Below are 18,851 nucleotides of genomic sequence, written 5' to 3'. Positions count from 1 at the left end.
GCTGCCCTCGTTGGTCCCCTTGAAATGTTTTTGACAAGTACAGTAAAAGGGAGTGGAGCGCGTGCGTGCGTGCGCGCGCAGGGAGGGGGAGGTTCCCGGTCCCCCAAACTCGCGACTGCCCAGCTTTGGTTGAGAAAGATTTCTCAACTTTTAAAAAAGTTCACCACCAACATCTGTTCAGACCTGGGCCGTAATGGCGTTGTCAGTTATTTGGAGAAGTTCTGCTATTAGCCAAAAAAGTAAGCGTTTTTACTCCATTTTCTTCGTTGAAAGAAAGAAAGGAAGATAAAACACAGGAAGTCATAAAAAAAAAATGAAAACAAAAGGAGGGTGTGTGAGACGTAACCAATAACTTAAGGCGGTCACTGGTGGATACCAGTGCAACATCATTAGCAGCAGATTAAAAAATGTTTGCTTGACCACAGACGCACACTACCCCTCCGTCCCTCTAAAATAAGAAGGGAAAGGAGATTTGGAAAGTTTTGTAGTTAGGATATAATGGAAAAGTTCTCCGCTGTGGTTTCTGGGAATTGTCTGTTTTGTGGTAATAGAGGACAGGGATAGTAAGGAGTCTTCCAAGCTTTTGTAAAGCCAGGGATTTGTAAGGAATGTACTTAGTGGAGAGTTCGGGAAAACACATGATCTAGGGGTTAGGGACCCTCCATACCACCTCTTCTTGGCACTGGCATTTAAATTTGTTTTCTATATAGGATCACGTTGCTGGCAGTGTTTGTTGAAAACAAAAGAAAACATGGAGAATAGCATGTTAGTTCCTTTGGGAGGTCACTGACAAATAAGCAAATTAAAAAGAAAGAGAGCAGTATGTTGTCATGGCAACAGTGCAATTAAATTACTATACTGTCAGCCATGATATAATTTTCCTGTTTGGAAGCTCAGGAGACATAAAACTTTCATTTGGTGCTAAAGTTGACTTCAACTGGCTGGGTAGTTCTCTTGTGTGGATATGCGGGCAATTAGAACCTTTTCTAGGGGAGCCTGAGGAAACTCTGAGACAAGCTGGCCTTGACTTCTTCATAAGGAAGTTAAAAGCTGTGTCAGGTTGGATTCATTAAATAGCTCCAAACCTGAAGATAAAAGCCACCACTTTTCTATAACATGCATGCTGTATTATATAGATTAACTCCCTTTTTTGACAGAAATGTTTCCTTGGATGAACTGGATTCTTCTGGATTGGCCTTCCCGTTTGGGCTGGGATGCCCTGTGGAATTCCCCCCTCCCCCTTTTTTGTTTTTGTTTTTGCTTTTCTTTTTTTTGAGACAGGGTTTCTCTGTGTAGCCCTGGCTGTGCTGAATTCACTCTGTAGACCAGGCTGGCCTTGAACTCAGAAATCCACCTGCCTCTGCCTCCCAAGTGCTGGGATTAAAGGCGTGCGCCACCACTGCCCCGGGGATTTTTCTCCTTTTAGAGATGGCATGTCCTATGCACTTGGGAGATGTGCCTCCTGTATCTCTGTCTGGCTGGTGGGAAAATGCCCAGCATGCTGGCACCTTGCCTCTTTGTTTGAGCTCCGCACTGGGCTTTCTAGAATCCAGTTCTAGAACTTCCTGTGCTGAATCGGTGGTCAGTTTAGCTGCCGCATTAGTGGATGTTTAGAGGCTCGGGTTAAACATTTGTTTCCCTTCGGTGTATTCATTCCTCTCTAGGTACTTGGCTTTGACTCCATACTGAGCCAAAAAAAAAAAAAAAAAAAAGAGAGAGAGAGATGCTTCTAAACTAAGCATGCAGTTTTAGCTCTGCACACCACCACTAAAAGATCCATTGTCCTTTTTATCTTGAGTTGTGTACCAGAGGGCTGTGCCTGTGGGGGTGACTCTATTTGTAAACTTGACGTCTCCATGTATTTTCTTGTCACATACTGCTTTACTCTCTGTTCTAGGTTATTGATAAGAGCGGAGATGCTTCGGGGTGGGGAGGATCTGTAAGGATTTCTGAGGAATTTGCCCTCCTGTTTTGAAATTTTCAGTTGCTCTCCCAACTTTATTTTCTTCACAGACCCTAGTTAATGACTTATCCTTCATTCCCACGTATCTCTTAGTGCCTGAGGTTACACACTTTTTTTTTTTTTAAGGTTTATTTATCAATTATACGTAAGTACACTGTAGCTGTCTTCAGACACTCCAAAAGAGGGCATCAAATCTCGTTACAGATGGTTGTGAGCCACCATGTGGTTGCTGGGATTTGAACTCAGGACCTTCGGAAGAGCAGTCGGTGGTCTTATCTGCTGAGCCATCTCACCAGCCCCCCACACTTTTTCTCTTTGGAGATGTCCTTAGGTTGAATGCACTCAGTCAAGTTGCGGTCTACAGAACTCCTTGCCCTGGTTTACACTTGTCAAATGTAATTAAAGGTGTAATTTTTCCTCCGTATAGTTTTTGTGGCATAAAATAAAACTAAATAGTCAAATCAATGGGTTTTTTGAGACAGGGTTTTTCTGTATAGCCCTGGCTGTCCTAGAACTTACTCTGTAGACCAGGCTGGCCTCAAACTCAGATATCTGCCTGTCTCTGCCTCCCAAGTGCTGAGATTAAAGGTGTGCACCACCACCGCCCTGCTGTCTTCTTAGGGGATTGGAAGCAACTCTCCTTGTCTTCCTTCTCAGCTTTGTTATTTTACTTATGAAAAAATTTACACTTATTTGGTGATATATATATATATATATATATATATATATATATATATATATGTGTGTGTGTGTGTGTGTATATACATACACACACATATATATACACATATGTGTATATACACATACATATATGTATATATACACATATATGTATGTGTATATATACAGATGTATATATGTACACATACATGTGTCTTGTGCATATATGGGAGTGCATGTGCCCCGTGCACATGCGGAGGTAGGAGAACAAATTACTGGAGTGATTGTCCCTGCGTCATGGAGGTCTGGGTGATCAAACTCAGGCCATCAGGCTTGTCAGCCCCCGCACTTCCAGTTTTGAGATCGAATCTCCTGTAGCCCGGCTTGGCATTGAGCTCAGCCCCCTGCCGAGGCCTGGAGCGTGCCGAAAGCACAGGCGTGCTGGTATTACAGCCGAGTGAGTGCTTCCAGACCCAGCCTTTTTTCTTTGAGAAGAGTAAACAGTGGGTCTGGTAATACAAAGTCACAGTAGGTGCCCGTGACACTTAGCTTCCTGAGTCTTTAGAGAAGTTTGTGTGTTCTGGGTACATACATGTATCATAGAGGATGGATGACACCAAGTAGTGATGAAGTAGTAATAAGTTCTCCTAGGTCACAGGGAGCCACTGTGGAACCAAGGAGAAGCCACTGCGAAATCGCTTGTTCCTTTTATGATATATTTGCACATTAAAAGTGCCACAGATATCTTCAGGTTTGTATTGTTTAAGGCCCATTAGGTCACCACTCTTTTTTTTTTTTGTTTTTTTGTTTTTTTGTTTTTTTGTTTTTTTTTGAGACAGGGTTTCTCTGTGTAGCCCTGGCTGTCCTGGAACTCGGATCTGTACATCAGGCTGGCCTCGAATTCAGAAATCCGCCTGCCTCTGCCTCCCAAGTGCTGGAATTAAAGGCGTGCGCCACCACCGACCGGCCAAGGTCACTATGTCACTATTCTACTGACACTCTGGGCTCATTTTTCTTTATTGTGTAACTGTATGGTGGGCTCGTGTGGCTGCCATGCAGGAGTACCGCAATATCCTCACCTTGTAGTTGAGAGCCAGATAGGAGCAGAGGGAGTCAGGTGGGAACTGATCTGATTCCTGTTCTGGGGTCCCCCGGCTCACGACTTCTCTGCCTTGTCCTTCTTAGGAGCCTTCACGTAAATGGGTCCAGTCATGCCTGCCAGTAAGAAGGCCGAGAGCTCAGGAATCAGTGTGTCCAGTGGACTGAGTCAGCGTTACCGGGGCAGCGGTTTCTCCAAGACCCTCCAGGAAGACGATGATCTCGACTTCCCTCTGCCTGACATCCGATTAGAAGAGGGGGCCATGGAAGATGAAGAGCTGACCAACCTGAACTGGCTGCATGAGAGCAAGAACTTGCTGAAGAGCTTTGGGGAGTCGGTCCTTAGGAGTGTCAGTCCTGTGCAGGACCTAGACGATGACACCCCGCCATCCCCTGCCCACTCGGACATGCCCTATGATGCCAGGCAGAACCCCAACTGCAAGCCCCCCTACTCCTTTAGCTGCCTCATATTTATGGCCATTGAGGACTCTCCGACCAAGCGCCTGCCAGTGAAGGATATCTACAACTGGATCTTAGAACATTTCCCGTATTTTGCAAATGCACCTACTGGGTGGAAAAACTCAGTGAGACATAATTTGTCATTGAATAAGTGTTTCAAGAAAGTGGACAAAGAGAGGAGTCAGGTAAGCCACCCGTGTCTTCTGGAACTGAGTTTATTTATTTTTTGTATTAAATTAAAAATTTTTTATCATTAAAAGTGAATGTATAGCTACCATGCTGAAGTAGTTACGAATGGATAATTTGACCCATTGGTTAGTTGTGGAAAAATCTTCCTTTTTCTTAAATGTATTGGTTATACTTTCCTTTTGCTGTTCCTACCCTGATATGATTGAATGTAATCACACAATTGAGCTTTGCCAATCCACTGTCTTTATTCATGTCTCCCTTCCACATGGTTGGGTCCGTTTGGTTTTAAAATCCAAAGATCTCTGTGGCAATACCTAGTGTACTAACAGGGGCCTTTAGATAAGGAGAATTGCCATAAAGCACTGGAGAAAAAGGCTAGCTTCTTTCCGAATATTGGGAGAAGGTGGCTTCTCAGGCTCCTGGAATAAATGGGAGATGCTGCACTGTTGAAAGATACTTGAACATACTTAATTACTCTGAGACCCATCAGAGCCTTCAGGTGTCCTCGACTTTTATGAAATCTGGTGTATATGTAAGTGCCTGGCACCGTGAAACTGGGAACCTGCCAGGGTGAATGAAGTACTGCTTAGGTTAAGGTTCCCACCAGAAGGGGATTTTTTTTTTATTGTTTTTTAAAAGTAAGTGTGTGTGTGTGTGTGTGTGTGTGTGAGAGAGAGAGAGAGAGAGAGACAGAGAGAGAGCGCGCATGCATTTTCGAGTGAGGGAGCTGGATTTACATGTAGTTGAGAGCTATCCACTGTAGGTGCTGGGAATGGAACTTGGCTCTGCTGCAGGCACCATGAGCACTCTTAACCTCCAAGCCGTTGCTCACTGCTGCTCACGATGCCAGGAGGGTGCTTATATGCATGCAGGAGCCTTCTTTTCCAGGTCCTAGGTTTTATATATATCTGTGAGGCTCAGGGCATGCCTCTTACATAGTGCCAACTGTTGTCTCTGGTCCTCAGTCTTAACTATTTTCTCAGGTTAAGCATCTGGAGACCACTCTCCAGATTCACCTCTGCTCCATGCTTTGAGATCCTTCTGAAACCTTAGAAACCGTCCTCTTTCAAAGAGCCAGGCTGTGGCGTTACACACCTTTGTATAGGTCACTTCTTGGGGCAAGAGAGAGCAAGCATGAGGAAGGAATTCTAAGCTTAGAGTGCAGCCAGCAGAGTTTGAGTCAGGCCCCCAGAGCTGTTTGCCACTGAGGAAAGTTAGCAGGGCCTTTAGCTCCACGTCATCCTTTCTGCACGTTCCAGCATGCCCGCGTCTCTGTGTTAGACATGAAACCACGGCACACATAAGTAATGTAGATAGTGTGAACTCCGAAATGTTAAACAGGACCAGCTCCAAGCCTGCAGGGAGACTTCAGAGATTATTCACCCCTCCTTCTGCCTTGCTACCAAGCCGGGGATGGTGCCTATCAGGGCTCACAAGGAGGGTCCACCCGGCTCCTCACATGGAGTCACATCCCCCCTCCCCCCAGGGGTGTTGGTTGTCAATCCCAGCAAACACTGATACCTGTTGACAGGGAGTGTTTTGAAGGACTTGAGAATGTTAATTTTCTGAATTGTTGAGTTCTGGTTTCCTAGCTGAGGCAGTGACCTGTATTGACATGTTTCTGATCAAATGCTAGTCAGTTTTGTGACTTATAGTTTGTTCCCAGAGGTTCGGTAGAACAAAGCTGCAGTTGTGGGTCCCCCCCCTTTCTTCTCTTTCCTTGGGTGAGCTGGAGGCCTCTGGTGGCCGTTCAAGTGTCAGGCTCAGTGACTGCTGCCAAGGCCCTAGCCCTGGCCTGTTTACTGGGGCTTTTCTCCTGGATTTGCTGAGTAAAAGGGAAGGCCGTCTTGCTGATCCGTTGCCCAGTGAGAGTCCCTTGGGCTCTGTAGGTACACTTGTTTTCTTCCCAGGGAGTTCTGCGTTGGCAGTAGGCTCAACCTCCACATGAATGTCTGAACACACCCAGATGCTGGTGAGGACTGCCTGAGATAGCAGAGACTAGAGGCCGGCACATTACGTGCTCCGTGTTAGCTACACTACCTTTGTTTGTTTTTGAAATTGGAAAACACAGTTTTAAGCTTGGCCTAGCAGAGAGGATGTGGGATCCTGTGGGATCCTTGTCCCAGATGGCTTGGAACATGGGACCCTGCTGGACCCTGTTTGGCTGGGCCCCTGGAGAAGGGAGGAACCCAAGCGAGGCACTTAACACTGGTCCCACCTCTCAGGCCCCACCTTGGAGATTTGGTTCTGAGATGAGTTGGGAAAGTTGGTCGTCACAAGTTTCAAGGTGCTTAGCTGTTAGAGGTAAGGTCCTAGAACCAGGGAGGGGCCTTTCAGGTTTTGTTTAGTTTTTTTTGTTGTTGTTGTTGGTGGTGGTAGTGGTCAATTTGTTTGTTTTGAGAGGGCCTCAAATAGGCAAGCCTTGAACTTGGTATTTCTCTTAGGGTGACCTTGAACTCCTGACCCTCCTACCTCCACCTCCTGTGCTGGGGTTATAGGCATGGGTTTTGTTCTTTTTCCTAAGTGTTCAGATTTCATCAAGAATCTTTTTCTCTCAATTAAGTCTGTTTTATCTCTCAAAGTGCTTCAACAGACAGGTTAAATTTGTTTTTGTTTAATCATGGGCATTTTTAGCTAGCCAAAGTAGATAGAATAATATGAATTTGGGCTCCTGTCACCCCGTGATCCATGTCTAGAGTTAGGGTTTAGTGAGAATTGTCTGGTTTCATTCATTTTTTTTTTTTTTTTTTTTTACTCCGTCACTGTCGCTACTGCTGAATGCACTTGGAAGGAAATTTAGATTGTGGGTCACTTCATTTCAACATAGAGTGTAGGAGAGTAACCCATAATTTGTTAGGCAGCTACAGTGCCAGTATGTCTGTTCGTGCCTCATTCCTCCAACTATCCCCTAACATTAGAAAGGCTTAGACGCCATCTAAGCCAAGTATTCAAATATCCAAGGTTGCTAGGTGTTCGAATGAGGGTCCCCAACATGGCGGCTTATGCGGGGGTTATACTTGGTTGTGAGGTCTCTTGCAGACTTTGCTTGTTTGAGTATATCGCACCTTTTTTTTTTTTTTTTTTTTGAGATATGGTTTCTCTGTGTAGCCCTGGTAGTATTGGACCTCACTTTGTAGACCAGGTTGGCTTGGTCTCAGAGATCCTCCAACATGTCTCTGCCTCTTGAGTGCTGGATTAGAGGTTTGCACCACTGCCACTACCTGGCTCTCATTCTCTTATTTATTTACTTATTTATTATTATTATTTTATTATTATTATTATTATTTGTTGTTGTTGTTGTTGTTTTGTTTTGTTTTGTTTTGTTTTTTGTTTTTCCGAGACAGGGTTTCTCTGTGTAGCCCTGGCTCTCCTGGAACTCACTCTTTACCAGGCTGGCCTCGAACTCAGAAATCCGCCTGCCTCTGCCTCCCAAGTGCTGGGATTAAAGTGCATGTGCCACCACGCCCGGCCTCATTCTCTTTTTTAAAGACACCCAGCCCTTGGGTCTTCAGAGTATTTTACACCCTGCTTGCTTCCTTGTGATGTCCCTGAATTTGTCCCCATTCCCCAGAAGGGAAGTGTGCTTGGGGATCATCTGCTGACTTGCAGGCCCCTTCCCTGGGAACTCAGTGTAGAGGGAGGGGCTGTGCCCTGAAGCCTGCTCAGCTTGCCCTGGCATGCTGTGGTCAAGCCTGGTTCACAGGGGTCAGCTGCTCCCCATCCTGTGAACTTCCACAACTGTCTCTCATGTTACCTGGTTATCAGTGGGTGATCTTTGCTGAGATCAATCAAGGTCATGGTTTTTTAAAGTCTGGGATCATTTTTTTTCTTCCTAGATACAAGTGTCTGGATTTGTATTTAGCATGTACTGACTTCTCTGGGGACTTGCAAATGAGAAGTAAGACAACGCAGTTAATTTTTATAGATAGATTAGAGCGGAGCAGGTATGTGTGCTTTTCTTTCTGTGCTTTTTATTTATTTCCATTCTTGCCACTTTAACAAAGAAATCTTGTTGTCAGCAGAAGGTTTATAAGGGAAACGGTGTGCAGAGTGCGCTTATCATATACAAGGCTGACAGCTCTGAATACAGTTTTGGCCTGTAGAGGTGGCTCTGTGGTTTAGCCAATCAAGGACTGAGTTTGGAGCAGGACTACGAGTCTAGTGTTAGTGGTTGGCAGTAACTGGCCATCTTGGAACCTCAGTTTTCTTTTTTTGTAGAAGCAGGTGTTGGAAGTGGCTCAGTGCGGTTTGGCCTTGGGGTCTTCGGTGGCTGAGGCACTGTTGACCCACAGCCTGAATTCAGTGGCAGCATGTCAAGTGCTTATGAACCCCGTTTTGCTCTTGAGATTTTGTTTGCTTAGGGTTTTTTTTCTTCTTTTTTTTTTCCTTTTTTTAAAAGTTTTATTTATTTTTTATTTATATGAGTACACTGCAGCTGTCTTCAGATACACTAGAAGAGGGCATGGGATTCCCTTACAGATGGTTGTGAGCCACTGTATGGTTGCTGGGAATTGAACTCAGGACCTCTGGCGGAGCAGTCAGTGCTCTTAACCACTGAGCCATCTCTCCAGCCTGTTTTTTTTTTTTTTTTTTCCCCCTTCCCCCTCTCCTTTCTCTTTTTCTTTGATTAGATTGAACACGCTAAGCAAGGCTATCATAGTCACAGTGGCACGGCCATGTTATGCCCAGAGGGTACAGCCATGCCATAGCATGGGAGAGTAAAGTCCAGGCTAATTCTGAGGTTCAGCATAAAGAACTGTAGAGAGTAAGCAGGAGCGAGCGACACAGTAAGTATAGGGGTACGCTCACAAGCTCTGGTCCTCGCCTTCGCGGTTATTCTGTTCTCCTGGTGCCTCCTGGTAGATGGGATTCTTTGTTTTGTTTTGCTTTGATTTGTTTTGAGACAGGGGTTCTCTATATAGTCCTGGCTGTCCTGGAACTCACTCTGTAGGCCAGGCTGGCCTTGACCTTGGAGTTCCGCCTGCCTCTGCCTCCTGAGTGCTGATGAAAGATGTGCACCACCGTGAGAAAGAACCTGACACTTTCCCCCTTCTGCGTGCGTAATGGCCTCTATTCCCCCTTCCAGAGCATCTGGTTCGGGATGTCAGTATATGTTTAACCGGTGATTTCTTTAGGAGGAAGACAACCCTGCCGTGTGTGTGTGTGTGTGTGTGTGTGTGTGTGTGTGTGTGTGTGTGTGGTGCACAGATGTCAGAGGAAGCATCTGATTTCCAGAGCTGGCATTACTGGCAGTTGGGAGTCGTGAGGATGCTGGTAACTAAGCTCTCTGCAGGAACAGTACTTGTTCTTGGGAGCCATCTCTCCTGCCCGCCTTTGGATTAACTCTTGAGCGACAATAGTAAGTCTTCGTTCTTTATCTGAGAAGAGGGTATGACAACTGAGAGAATGCACCCATTAGCAAGCCTCTGGGGCATTTTCTTGATTGCCAGTTGATGTAAGGGGTCCAGGCTGCTGTGGTCAGTGCCATCCTTGTGGTCAGCAAGTGGTCCTGGGGTGTCTAAGAAAGCAAACTGGGCAGGCCAGGAGGGGCAACCAGTAATCAGCACCCCTCGGTCCTGCCTGGACTTTGCTGGATGATGAACTTCAACCTGTAAGCCCAATACACTCTTACCTCCTGCAAGTTGCTTTGGTCCTAGCGTTTCCTCACAGCAATAGAACACAAACTAAGTCAAGAGGGGGTGATAGTGTATAGTGTTCTAGGCCTTGGAGCAGCTCAGAATGTCATGTCTCCACCCAGGACCACAGTATTATTTCATTCTTTTGGTCAGGAGGCCTAAGACAGGACAGTTTCAGTGTTTTCCTTTCTGGGTGTTACCAGGGTACGAGGAGGTGCTGTCCAAGCAGAGTGTAAAAGAGGGAGCTCTGTTCATTTGCCTCCAAGGCTGCTAACCCTTTCTAGCTATCTAACAGGAATCTTTTCCTTTTTTTCCTTCTATTAAAAAGTATTATTTTATGTGTATAGTGTTTTGCCTGCATGCGTGTCTGTGTACCACATGCTTGCCTGCTGCCTGTAGAGGTCTGAAGATGGTTCTGGAATTCTTGGAACTTGAGTGACGGACAGTGCTGAGCCACCATGTGGGTGCTGGGACTCAAACCTGGGTCTTCTGGAAGCGCAGCCATGGATCCTGCCCTCTGGTAGAATTGTCATGTTAGCATCCTCTGTGGTCCTCCTGGAATCACTGTGCTCCCATTAGCCGTGTTCCTGGCTGATCCTGATCGTCTGTTCCTTCTATTCTGTTCCTTCCAGATAGGCTCCTTCTTCATCTATCTGTATGAGAGATAGATGTTTCTTGTCCTCTTAAATAGGCTAGTTATTGTTTGCTTACTTGCCCATTCACTCATTCGTTCATTTATTCAGTCAGCAAACTTGATAAAGCCCCCAGCTCCTTTTTGAAGTCTACAACTAAATATAGGAAGATATAAATGCAATTGTATTGTTATTCCAGAGAAGCTGCTGTACCTTTTTGTGTGTTGTTAGCCTCAGTAAAATAATTTAACCACTGAGGGTTGTAGTTCAGGGGTAGAACACTTGGCCACCATGCTTAAAGGCCTAGGTTCTGTAGGAATCCCTGAGCTCCATCCACTGTTTAGCTGTGGGTGTCTGTATCTGTCTGAGTCAGCTGCTGGGTGGAGCCTCTCAGAGGACAACATGTTCCTGTCTGTAAGCAGAACAGGGTATCATTAATGATAGGTCTCAAGTTGGGCTGGTTATTGGTTGGTCATCCCATCCCCTCAGTCTCAGCTCCTTCCCCATGCCTGCGTTACTTGTAGACAGGATACATTTTGGGTCGAAAGTTTTGTGGGTGGTTGGAGCACACTGGGGTTAAAGGATTGTGGGTCCCAAAGGAGAATAGGAACTCCATGGGAAGACCAACAGAGTCAACTCACCTGGACCCTTGGGGTTCTCAGTGTCTGAACCACCAACCGGAGAGTATAACAGGCTGGGCCTAGGCCTTTCCGCTCATGTGTAGCAGATGTGTGGCTTGCTCTAAATGTGGGTCCTGAACAGCTGGAGAGGGTCTACCCCAAAAGCCCTGCACATGGGTTCTTTTAACTGGACTGCCTTGTCTGACCTCAGTGGGAGAGGAAGTGCCTAACCTCACAGAGACTTGAAGTGTGAGGGTTGGGGGGATACCCAGGGGAATACCCAGGGGACCCCCACCCTCCCAGAGGAGAAGGGGAGGGAAGGGGGAGGGGGAGGATTGTGGGAGGGAGCTGACCAGGAGTTTTAAAAAAAGCCCTCGGTTCAATCCGTAGTGGGTGGGACTTTAAAAACCACCGATTCAGAAGGAAGCTCTAGGATAGTTTCCTTAGAGTTTGAGAGAAAAAGAACAGGGCAGGTGAGGCTCGCTTCCTGCTGCCTGCTGGGGGGGCGGAAGATGGAGGAGAGGGAAAGCAGGAGCCATGCGTTTTGAGTTGGGGTCCAAGAGAGTAGGAGGGTCAGCAGTGGAGGTTGGCAGGCGGCTTACAAGGGGAAGAGGGGCTTCAACAGAGAAAGAAGGACATTCTCCAGACTGTCAGGGCAAGGCACGTTTCCAAAGAGGAGACAGGGAATTCAGAAGAGCAGTCAGACTTCGATAGGGTGGTGTGCCATCCACTACACTGCGGGAGGGGCTCCTGGAGCACGTCTTCTCGTTAGGGGAGTAATTATTCTTCCCATCTCCATAGTGTGTCTTCCGGTGAGTGGCAGGCCCAGGTGGATTACCTCTTAAAGGAGTTGATATAGTATGTAGTGTTTGGGACAGGGTAGAATGTCATGTTTCCATCCAGGGAGAGTCGCAAAGCTCACATTCTGTCCTTTGGACCTGGAGGAAGGAAGTAGCCTTGCCTTAATGAGCCTCAGCAAAGCCTCCAAGCCGCTTCCTTTTCCTATAGTGTAGAGTAAACCCTGAAGAGTTGGGGGCACAGCTGATCCCTCCCGTTCTGTGCTGGATATGGGAATAGGGAAGTGGGGTCCAGAGCTCATTGTAAGTGTCTGTCCCCAAAGGCCTCCAAGCCTGCTAACGCCTGTCTAGCTACCTAACACGGTGCGAGAGCCGCTAACAGGCTCCCCTGTACTGTGGACTCTACCTACAGAACCTCTTAGCTAGTGAAACTCCAGCAAGCCCTTTGTTGGTTATTTTAATTCTTTGTGTCTCGCCTCTCTCTCCTCATTGCTTTTCTGAGTCTTCGTGGGTCTGGCCCCGCAGTGACTTCCCAGGAAGATTCTGATGTTCTTCGAGGGGGTCTGACAATGCCCCTGGGAAACTTTTTTCTTCTATCCATCAGCATCCCCACTCTCTCAGTGCAGAAGCCTCTCCCTCAGCACATGACCTTGTCAAGCTGCAGAGACCTTGGGGTTTGTTTCCAGTTCAGCTGCAGGATGGCTCTCAGTGGTGACTAATGGGAGGCTAGCACACCTGAAAGGGCCAGGGTTTGCTTCTTTCGAAAGAAGTGATAAGTACTGAGGTTAATCCATATTCTTGTTAGGCTTCCTGTGGCGCTGGGGATGGAGCCCACGGGCCTTGTCCTGCAGTACCTGTCATGCCCACCCTTATGGTTTGCTCTGCCATATAAGCCCTGCCCATCTAAATGCTTTCGATGCTGGCAAGATGGTGGGAAGGTGTAGCCGTCGTGGAAAATTCCACTGCCTTCCCAATACACCGCTTTTTATACTTGAAACAGAAACTTTTGAAATCCACTTAAGGTTGGCCAGTCACAGGTGGGGCACACCCATAATCCCAGCATCCGGGAGTGCCGGTTGGATGGAAGATCCGTAGGGGAAGCACAGCCTCTGGGACCTGTGAGTGAGCCTAGGCTCGTGAGACCCTGGCTTGAAACAAAACAAAACTAAACAAAGCCCCGGAAGCGAAATTGTGGAGTGTGTGCTGCTACAGTAGTGCATAGTAGTGGATAAGATCTGGCTTCATTGGTTTTAATGTATTTGTGATTTCTCTCAGTGCATAATAAATGCCTTGACCAGTGAGTCCTTTGGATTCTCTCACATTGGCCTGTTTCAGACCGTCAGTATTTGTTCAAGTTGTACCTTCATCATAAGAGGCCATTAATATCCTGTACTTAGTAGCTTCTTGAGGAGAATTACTTGGTGATGTTGAAGGTTCTACAAACAGGTGTGATTCTTGTTGTGGGAGCTAACAGTCCAAAGAGACAGAATAGAGAAGAAAAATGAAGAAGCCACCGTAAGTCCCAGAAGCATGCCGGATCAGTGTCTGATTGGTATCCTGTGAAGTCGGCCAGGGAGGCTTTCCCTTGAAGAGCAAGGCCTTAGGAGGCGAGGAAGCCATGATGATGGGCCAGTCAGTATTCCAGGGGAGGAACCGCTCCAGTGAGTTGTAAACAGAGCAGTCTCAGGTGCCCTGTGATGGGAACAGATAGGCTGAGGCACGGCTGGCGTTGAAAAGGCCAATGCTGCTGATGTAAGCAAGCTCGCCAAGCGTTGCTCTGCCACGGGGATGAGTCTAATGCTGTTATTTTTAGTGCATTGCTGGTTTCTGTTCAAGTGTTTCATGGTCCAGGATAGCATCAGCTACTGCAGAGATGAAGGGAAAGACAAATAGGGTACTGTGGAATTAGCCGGTTTAAGGGACTCTCCCTTTTAAAAATTTGATTGGCAGGCCAGGCGTGGTGGCACATGCCTTTAATCCCAGTACTCCTGAGGCAGAGGCAGGTGGATTTCGGATTTCGAGGCCAGCCTGGTCTACAAAGTGAGTTCCAGGACAGCCAGGGCTGTACAGAGAAACCCTGTCTCGGGGGAAAAAAATTTGATTGGCTATCCTCTACTCACATGATCTCTTCTAGCTACAAGGAAGACTGAGAAATGTAGTTTTGATGTGACGACTCCCCCCCTCCCCCCCAAATTACTAAGCCCTGTGGGATCTTTTGACACAAAGGTCTGGATGTGGAGACTCAGGTCACTGGACCAGAGGTGTGTTGAACAGTGTCAGAGGAAAGGGAAGGAGAGAGGTGGTGGCTGGAAGGTTCTGTGAACAACAGTGGGGACAGCTTAAAGTCACCAGTCCAGTCTTTCTTTAAAATAGTCCAGTTGAAGTTTTACTTCAAGATATTCTGGTTAAATTGCATTGACTATCTTCAAAAGCAGTAGCTTGGTAGAGGTTAAGGTAGTGTGTGTGCCAAGATGGATAAGAGGAAAACAAGAAAGTATATCGTTGAAGATAGTCGTGCCTAAAGTTGTTCTTTTAATAATAACTTGATGGTTTGCTTTGTAAGATCCCAGCAGTTCCAGCCTTTGATTTTGAGCTAGGTCTCCCTCCTGGGCTTGTTTGAGTACCTATGCCTTGAACTCAGCAGGAGGTAGTAAATACTGGCGGAGCTGGCTGCTCCCACATCTCTCCCCTTACAGCTCCTAGGGTGTTCGAGGTCTCCTCTGGACCCTAGGGACTCTAGTCCAGGGTTCCCCTCCTCTTACTGGATCTCTTTGAAGTGTCTCTTGGAAGGCTGTGACCATCCTCTGGGGATAAGACCTATAAGTGATTTTACTAATGTCATTAGCTTGAAGACACGCAGGAAGCAGAACCTTTGTATATGCTGTCTTAGAAAGAAAGGTCAAATCGTGTGAACACTGACTCCAAGCTGCCTGGCACAGAGCCAGGTTGTAATTCCCCCCCCCCCTCCCCCTGCACTGCTGGTGTAAGTCCTGGGATGCTGGATGAGTCAGCTGTGGATGATGTCATGTAAGGCGATAGATAGTATCTGTGCTGAGTTCTGAAGACCTCAAGGAACATGGAGTTTGCAAAGTAAAAATGAACTCTTATTTGCAGAAAAAAGTAGCCTCCCTTCATTTAACAACGGTTCCCAAAGGCTGTACCTGCTGTGGACTGTCAGACACTGGGTGACAGCTGGGTGATCTAGACTGTCCTAAGAATCGGGGTGGAAGATGAGCTAAACAGCACTTCATTACGTGGTCCAGGCAGGTAGCGATGGGTGCAGTGAAGAAAGTTAGAGGGAGGAGATGCAGCAGAAGGGGACAGGAGGGCGTGAGTTCAAGAGGCTCTTCAGAGGAACTGGCTGGGCATACCTTGGACAGCAAGACAAAGCCATGCAAAGGCTCTGAGGTGGTAACAGTTGGGAATGTCCAAAGAGCAGCAAGAAGGCTTCAGGAGACGTATTAGAAGCAGAATTGGACATTTAAAGGGACAGGAGCAGAGAATTGGCCTTTGAATGGTGACAGTTACTCTGGCTTGCTTCAAGATCACAATCTGTGGGTGCAGGTATGTGGGCACATTTGGGTGGAGAGGTAGGGTAGGAATTAGTCAGTGTTCAGTTTGAGATAGCGTTTTATTGTTAGAAACAGGGTCTCACTATGTAGCCCTAGCTAGTCTCCGACTCACAGAAATCCACTTGCCTCAGTACCCCGAGTGCTGAGATTAAAGGTTTGTATTACCACTGTGAGCATCAATGTTTTTGTCTGTCTCTCTTCTGTCTGTCTGTCTGTCTCTTTTTTGAGATATCATTAAACTAAGTAGAGCTGTCAAGTTGAATGTTTGCTATATGAACCTGAAGCTCAGTGAGAAGTCAGGGTACAGGTGTAAGTTAGGCAGTTCAGAGGCAATGGGATAAATGTCAGAAGTGCACAGGGAACAGAACCAGGAGTTCCTGAATTACCTCTCAGTCAGGAAAAGTCAGACCTCTGTTTTAGCTCTTTGCTTTCAGCAATAAGGATGCAACTTCTAAATGTGTTTGGAGTAGCCCTGTATCTCATATGTGATGAGAGAAAGTGCACTCCAGGACACATCCATTTAGCATCCTATTTAGCAAAGTCCCCTAACCCAAGACTTCGGTGAGTTCCCTGCCATTTGGTCCCTGGCCAGAGAAGGATTTTTTTTTTTTTTTTTTTGTATATGTGTCTCCATAGCAACGAGTGTGCAGTTGATATGGAAAGTAAGCAGTTGCCTTAGCAACGGAGTTACTGATGTGGTGGCTCCCTTGCTTTCCTGGTAAGCTGACCAAACTAGTTCAAATGCATTATGAAGGGCTACACACACAGGCTGGCCCTGGTGGTGTAAAACTAGCCTAGCTTTAAGAGAGATCGCAGCCCTTCCCCTTCCAGAGGAAGGGCGCTCAGTGGTAATAAATCAGACAAAAATAGTTGCTGTCAGTTGAAATAGATTATAAGAGGGTTTTCCTAGAGGAGTGGTTTTGTTTGGTTTGACAAAATGCTATAGTCAGAGAATATTTGGTTACAAGGAAAAGAAAGCCACCTCGGTTGGCTTAAGTAAAAGAACATCTATCTCAGGGATGTAATAAGCAGTCCACTAGGCCAGAGCCCAGGAGCAACAGAGCTCACCTCACGTCTGCTGTGACTGGAACTGGTCCTGTCCTTCTGCGACCATGTGGACACTCAGCACCACTCTTCTCTGGGGATCTGGTCTGGCTTCATGGTTTCTTCCACATGGCTCTCAATGTCTGCCACTCCCCACCCATGTCTTGCTCTATTGGAGTTTGTGTATCTGTGTCTGTGATGAGTGATCTAGACCAGTGTCCAGTAAGCGGGCGCTCACCCTCATTCTCGTGTGGCGTGCTTGTCATCATCATTCCAGATGAGTCAGGTGTTCAGCCCTGGGAAGAACAGGGGCAGGGCTGAGAATTCAGGATAGCTGTTGAGAAGGCTGCCTCTCTGGGGCTCTATAGAGTGAGTGCTGACCTCCTAATGAAATATTTCTGTTTCCCATCCTCAGAAACCATTTTATTACTGAAAATAAAAACACCAGAAGCCTGACATGGTGACACACGTCTGATTGCCATCCTTGAATTCTAGAGGCTAAGATAGGAGCTGTCAGGCCTAGCACCAGTTTGGGCTGCACAGTAAGACCTCATTTCCAAAGCAAGCAAACAAACAGTCCAACACTCACTTCTGAGGAGTTAGTGCTAAGGGTTGTCGGAGGTGGTGGCTATCAGCACACCGGGCAACTTTAGGAGTGTCCCAGGAACCCCTTCTGCTTCTTTACAATGTAGTGATGTTTAGATCTGACGTCTGACAGGACTGAGGATCACCTGGAAACAGAGTCTTAGTGGGAGACTCTCTGGATCAGGTTTTCCCATGGACATGCGTAGGAACTATATTGATTATGCTTACCCACTATGGGTGGCACCATTCTCTAGGCTTAGATAGAATTCCTTGGTTAGCTAAAAGGGAGAGAGCTAGCTGAGCACTAAGCATTCTCTCAGTGCTCTTGACTGGATGTGACAAGATACTTCAAGTTCCTGCCACTTGACTTCCCTGGAATGGTGAACTGTGACCTGGAATTCTGAAGTGAAACCTACCTTTCTCCTAATTGCTTTTGTCAGTGGAGAGTATCAGAGCATCCGGAAAGGAGTCTGTGTTGCATGTCTGCGATGCTTTCACCTTTCTCTCACTTCCATAGACCTGCTGTGGCTGCCCCACAACAACCCCAGCGTTCTTTGGTGTCACCTCCTTCCTGCCAGCTGCCCTCAAATGGCCGATGGTCACGGGGTTGAGCGAACTCAAGGCCCCTGATGTAGGCAGGAATAAATGCCAGCTGTCTAAAACACATTGTCCTAGTTTTCCAGATCAGGAGATTGAGCAATCCACCATCGTGTACCAGCCATGTCATCGTACTGTCTTTCAAAGTGGAGAGAAATGTGATAGATTATTCCATCCCAGGGACTAGTGATACAAAAACTTCACAGAACTCCAGTTGTTGAGACTGGGTGAGAATTAAAACAGACCAGGAAGGCACTGGGTGATTGCCAAGGGGTTGGCCAGTGGCCAGAGTTACACGGGTTGAAGCTTTGGTGGAGCAAATGGCCCATCCTGGATAACAGTGCCACTGGAGGGGCCTGAGGAGAAGAAAGGATTGCATTAGCAGCTGTCAGAAGGAGGGCGCTGCAGGCCACCATCGATGGCTGTGACGCAGAGGTGGGAATGACACTGAGTGTGAAAATTGGGATCAGAACTTTCCACAGAGGTCTGCTGGGGCTCTGTGGAATGGTGAGAACCATTTGTATTCAAGGTCTTACAGCTTCACAACTGTAAATTAGATAGCACAGGCTTTTTACACGGTGGAATTAGAGGCTCAGAGCACAGCATCGGTTACTTGCTGAGAGTCTGGGCCACCTTCTGAGACTTTCTTCAGTATCGAGGCAGATGGTTCCTGTGGCTGGGAGAGACAGTGGGTTTGGGAAAGGGGCCAAGGTGTACTGGCAACTTCCTGCGTGCTGTGCTGAGGGGCTGGGACTCTGTCCTGAAGGCAGTTGAGCTGGGGACCTGGTTCAAAGCTTGAAGTGTCCTGAAGGCAGTAGGGAGCCAGTGCAGTCCCCACATGCCTTAGCTGCCTGTGTCTACTATAGCAAGAGTTTTTGTTGCCTAGAAATCCATGGAGAGAAAGACCATAGCTGATACTTAGTGCTATCTATAGGGTTCACTGACGTGGGCCAGATCCTCCTCTCCTCTCCTCTCCTCTCCTCTCCTCTCCTCTCCTCT

The 18,851-nt window shown here is 47.0% G+C and overlaps 1 protein-coding gene across 6 annotated transcripts in view; it reads left to right on the top strand.

Annotated features, from left to right (window-relative positions):
- Positions 1-18,851, top strand: part of Foxn3 (forkhead box N3) — a 374,947-nt gene that overhangs the window by 168,646 nt on the left and 187,450 nt on the right. For 5 of the 6 annotated variants that reach the window (XM_021201835.2, XM_029540799.1, XM_029540798.1 and 2 more), the window contains one exon: positions 3,809-4,365. In XM_021201835.2, coding sequence (XP_021057494.1) covers positions 3,823-4,365 — 543 coding nt within the window. In that variant the 5' untranslated portion in view covers positions 3,809-3,822. Of the gene's footprint in view, positions 1-181; positions 240-3,808; positions 4,366-18,851 lie in introns of those variants that run through there. The other variant, XM_029540800.1, reaches the window with a different exon arrangement.

This window comes from Mus pahari, chromosome 7 (assembly GCF_900095145.1).
Source record: "Mus pahari chromosome 7, PAHARI_EIJ_v1.1, whole genome shotgun sequence".
Lineage (NCBI taxonomy): Eukaryota > Metazoa > Chordata > Mammalia > Rodentia > Muridae > Mus > Mus pahari.
Note: the sequence above shows the minus strand (reverse complement) of the source record. Positions and strands in the feature narration are given on the sequence as shown.